The sequence below is a fragment of the Benincasa hispida genome, chromosome 2 (assembly GCF_009727055.1).
Source record: "Benincasa hispida cultivar B227 chromosome 2, ASM972705v1, whole genome shotgun sequence".
Classification (NCBI taxonomy): domain Eukaryota; kingdom Viridiplantae; phylum Streptophyta; class Magnoliopsida; order Cucurbitales; family Cucurbitaceae; genus Benincasa; species Benincasa hispida.
In genome coordinates, this window is record NC_052350.1 from 61,064,865 (window position 1) to 61,070,066 (window position 5,202).

At 42.6% G+C, this 5,202-nt stretch overlaps 2 protein-coding genes across 2 annotated transcripts; both read right to left on the reverse strand.

The window, feature by feature from the left end:
• Positions 1-1,352: 1,352 nt before the first annotated feature.
• Positions 1,353-2,381, reverse strand: LOC120072190. Its single transcript, XM_039024598.1, has one exon. The coding sequence runs from the start codon at positions 2,379-2,381 to the stop codon at positions 1,353-1,355; it is 1,029 nt and encodes a 342-aa protein (XP_038880526.1).
• Positions 2,382-2,861: 480 nt separating this feature from the next.
• Positions 2,862-3,881, reverse strand: LOC120072192. Its single transcript, XM_039024599.1, has one exon. It carries the CDS (start codon positions 3,879-3,881, stop codon positions 2,862-2,864), a length of 1,020 nt encoding a protein of 339 aa, XP_038880527.1.
• Positions 3,882-5,202: the final 1,321 nt, after the last annotated feature.

The following is a 5,202-nucleotide window of genomic DNA, read 5'->3' on the forward strand; positions in this document are numbered from 1 at the left end:
AGCCTGGACAGGTGGTCAGCCACCTGATTTTCTGTTCCCTTTCTGTCTNACTTGCATTTCTTGATTTTCAAGCCTGGACAGGTGGTCAGCCACCTGATTTTCTGTTCCCTTTCTGTCTTGGATGTCAATGTCAAATTCCTATAGTAGTAGAACCCATCTTATCAGTCTCGGCTTTGCTTCCTTCTTGCTCACCAGGAACTTGATGGCTGAGTTCTCGGTGTATATGGTGGTTGATGCACCAACTAAGTAAGAGCAAAATTTTTCAATACCGAATACTACAGCCAACATCTCTTTCTCAGTAGTTGTATAGTGTTCCTGAGAGTCGTTTAATGTTTTGGACGCGTAGGAGATTGGATGTATCAAGTTTCCCCTCTTCTACACTAACATAGTTCCCACTGCGACATTACTCGCGTCACACATAAGAATGAAACGTTGCGTCCAGCCTGGTGCTATTAACATTGGGGCTGTTATCAACGCATACTTCAAGGTTTTGAACGCGTCAGTGTAGTCTTCGTTAAAAACATAGGGCCGGTTCGCCTCCAATAATGCGCTTAGAGGTCGCGCAGTCTGAGAAAAGCTTCTGATGAACCATCTATAGAAGCCGACATGTTCTAGAAAACTTCTTAGCGTTTTGACATTCGCTGGTGGTGGAAGTTTTTCTATTACATCAATCTTGGCTCCATCCACTTCCAAGCCAGCCTTGGATACTTTATGCCCCAAAACAATTCCTTCTGTCACCATGAAGTGACATTTTTCCCAATTCAGTACTAAGTTTGTTTCCTTGCACCGAGCAAGGACGAATTCTAAGTTATCCAGGCATGACTGGAATGAGTCTCCAAAGACTAAAAAGTCGTCCATGAAGACTTCCACGGTCCTCTCCAAGAAGTCAGAGAAAATGGCCATCATACAACGTTGAAATGTCCCTGGTGCGTTGCATAGCCCAAAGGGCATGCGTCTGAATGCGAAAGTGCCAAAGGGACAAGTGAACGTGGTCTTCTCTTGATCTTCTGGATCTATTAAAATCTGGTTGTAACCAGAATAACCATTGGGAAAACAATAGAACTCTTTACCTGCAAGTCTATCAAGCATCCGATCGATGAAAGGAAGAGGAAAGTGGTCCTTTTTAGTTGCTACGTTGAGTTTCCGATAATCCATACAAATTTGCCAGCCTATGACAGTTCTTGAAGGAATGAGTTCATTGTTGCTATTTACTATCACGGTCGTTCCCCCTTTCTTGGGAACGCATTGAACTGGACTAACCCAACTGCTGTCGGATATCGGATAAATAAGTCCTGCGTCCAGCCATTTCAAAATCTCCTTTTTGACCACTTCTTTCATAATGGGATTAAGCCTTATTTGAGGCTCGATTGACCCCGTCTTCCCCTCCTCCAGCTAATTTTGTGCATACAATAGGATGGACTTATTCCACGAATATCTGCAAGTGTCCACCCTATTGCACGTTTATGTTTCTTCAACATCTGCAAGAGTGAATCTTCATTAGGCTTTGTGAGATTAGCGGAAATGATAACAGGCAATGTATTATTAGTTCCAAGAAAAGCATATTTCAAATGTCTGGGTAACTGTTTTAATTCGAGTTCAGGTGGTTGTTCAAGTGAAGGACGCATTGGTTTTGTCTGCCGCTCACTCAGACTTGGTGGCTTGAATTCCTTCAGGGTTCCCTCCAATGCGAGAACTTCACATACGCGAGTCTCTTCTTCAGTCAATTCAATATTGTTTAGCTGATAATCATCACTGTCTGGGAATTTTAATGCGTTGAGCACATTAAATTTCACCTCTTCATTATCCACGCGCATGGTTAGCTCACCTTTATGCACGTCAATCAGAACTTTCCCAGTAGACAAGAAAGGGCGTCCAAGGATGATTGGAACCTCCCTATCTGCTTCATAATCCAGAATAATGAAGTCTGCTAGGAATATGAGATTGTCAACCTTCACCAAAACATCTTCAATCTTCCCTTCCGGGTATTTAATTGTCCTGTCAGCGAGTTGAAGGGTGACAGAAGTAGGTTGTGCCTCGCCAATCCTCAATTTCTTAAAAACTGAAAAGGGCATGAGATTGATGCTCGCACCTAGGTCGCACAACGCATGATTCACATCTAATCTTCCAATTGAACAAGGAACTGTGAAGCTCCCTGGGTCCTTCTGCTTCTGTGGTAGCTTGTTGCTTACTAACGCGTTACATTCCTGTGTTAGTGCTATTACTTCTTTCTCACTGACTTTTCTCTTTTTCGTCAAAATGCCCTTCAAAAACTTCACGTATGTTGGCATCTGCTCCAAAGCTTCTATGGGTGGTATGTTGATGTGCAGCTGCTTTAGGAGCTTGAGAAAGCGCTTGAACTGATGTTCATCATTCTTCTTCATCAGACGCCTGGGGAATGGTGCGTTCAGAGGCACCTTCTACTTTCCCACATTAGACGTGCTGGTTTTCGAATGGCTTGTATTTTCTGGCGTTCTCTCTTTCTGATCCGTTGAACATGTAATGTGTTCTTTCGAAGGACTATTGTTTCTTTGATTCATCTTTCTTTCTACAAGGGCTCTTCCACTCCGCAACATCACTGCATGACATTGCTCTTTCCCGTTATTATTCCCAGGTGTTTTTGTACTACTAGGTAGAATGCCTGGCTACCTGCTTTTCAACTCGCTTGCAATCTGCCCCACCTGGATTTTTAGGTTTCTGATTGATGACGCCTGGCTCTTTAGTATTGTGTCGTTCTGGGCTATGTATTCCTTCAATAGGTTTTCCAGCGGAGTTCCAGAACTCGATGCGTGGCCACCTCTATTGAAGGGCTGTTGATGCTATTGATGCGTTTGTTGAAAGACAGGCAGCGGTCCATTCCTTTGCTAATGGCTCGCGCCTGGGTGGTGCTCTTGCTGATTTCCTCCTGTCCAAGAAAAATTCGGATGGTTACACCATCCAGGGTTATAAGTATTAGAAAATGGGTTATTCTTGATGAAACATACTGACTGAGGGTTTTGAGGACACTCAACATATGAGTGAAAATCTCCGCATCCTACACAGGTTACTGTGGGTTGCCCAAACACCTTCACTTGATTCACCTTCTGTTGGTTTGGTGCGTTACCTAGCATTATGTTCTGTAGAAGGCTGGTCATGGTAGCCACTTGAGTGGAAAGCGTGGCTATAGCGTTGGCATCAACAGAGTTAATGTTCTGAGATCTTCTTCTCCTGTCATTTCTTCCATCGTAGGTGTCATCTACCCACTCCATGTTATGTTTGGCAATGTAAAGTAATATTTCTTTAGCTTCAGTATACGATTTGTCCATCAGTCCTTCAGCTGCTGCTGCATCTGCTGCAATCTGTGACGCCCTGTTTAGTCCGCCATAAAACGTCTCCATCTGAATATTCAACAGTAGTGCGTGGTTTGGGCAGTTCTTAACCAAGCCATTGAAACGCTCGCATGCAACACTCAATGTCTCGATGTCTTCCTGTTCAAAGTTCATGATTTCCCGACGCCTCCTCGCATTGGTGGTAGGTGGGAAGTATTTCTGCATAAACTTTTCCACCAACTTTTCCCATGTGGTGATTTCCTCAGGCTCTAATGAACTCACCCATTGCTTTGCGTCATCTCGCAAAGAATTGGGAAACAAGGAGAGCCTGATTTTCTCTGGTGTGATTCTAGGAATCACAAAGAAATTGCACGTTTCCAGGAAACGCTTCATATGGGCATGAGGATCTTCGCCATGGCTACCCCCAAATTGCCTAGCAGTCTGGAGCATTTGGAGCATAACAGATTTCATTTCAAACCTAGTTCCATCAGGCATCGGATATATGATTCCTGGAGAGAAATCATATAGCACAGGGGACGCGTATTCTCTCATAGGACGTGTGCTGTTGTTTGCCATCAGGATTGGGTTCTGTGCAACGTGAGCCAATTGCTGAGCTAGTTGCTAATTTTGTTGTTCTTCCGCCATTGCTCTTTCCCTTTCTTGCTGTCTTAGTAACTGTTGCCTCAACCTTCGACGACGGTTGGATAGATTCCTCGGGCTGAAGGTCAGTTAAATCTCGGGGTCGTATCTGAACTCAGGAGTGTTCTCCCTGTTCATACACGTTCACAAGCCTAGGCGTAGCTTGTAATACTTCCCTTAATTGAGGTGTCCCTACAACAAATACAAATGGAATTTCTGGTTAGTTCTCGTTGCTGATTCCCCGACAACGGCGCCAAAAACTTGTTCACTTGCTATCGTGAGATGCTTTAGGACTATATAAAGTGAAACAGATTGGAAGAATAAAGTCTAAGTGCTGCATTTAAATGAATGCAACTCGTTGGGGCGTTAGTATTATGCACAGAAGGCACAAAGCCCCTTATAATAACGTTCAAGTTTTCCTAGATTAAACTCAATTATAAATCTAATCTAGGTTCCTGGCAAGTCCAAGGTCGATCACAAGGATTCAGTTTCACTAACACAGATCATGCGTTGTACTTGCAATAGGAGGTTTTTCCTAAATGAATGAGAGAGATGAATTATTTTCACTAACATGCTATGCCTGTGCAAGATAATACAAAAGAGTTGAGTGGAAAATGAAGGATCATGTGAAAATGGAATTTAAGTTGGTGGACGCACCGGTTAAAGATAATTGCACACAATTGATGTAATGTGGATGAAATGGGATGGGTTTCTTATCTTTCTGTTCATGCATTAGACATCATTCAACACTTTTCAATGCGAATAACATACAAGCCTATCTCTAGGGTGCATGCGTCTAACTTAGAATGCAAGAAACACCAGTAAGTCTATCTCTAGCTGTACTAGGCGTTCTACTTAATGCGGCTTAGCTATTCTTTCGATCAACTAAGTAAAGAAGCTTTCACTAAGTTGTCAAGTTGGTTTAGGCGTGGTACAGAATTATGCATGAAGTACTAATGCTTTCAACATAAACAGAAGATAAACAATAGCAAAAGTGATGATCAAATATATGAATTTTATAAAGGATCAATGAGTCTTTACAAAGAACTATATTCAATCAAAATGAAATGGAAATGATATTAAGAGAGAAACTGAGTCAAGCCAAAGAATACAATCTCTTGTAGTTCTTTGGCTCAATCTTGTTGTGTGCAATCACTTTAAAGAGTCGAGGACAAAGTATCTTTCTCAAGAATAACTTTCTCCACTCCCTGGCCGATGGTGGTGATGGTTCTCAGCTCCTTCGATCGTCTTACACCTC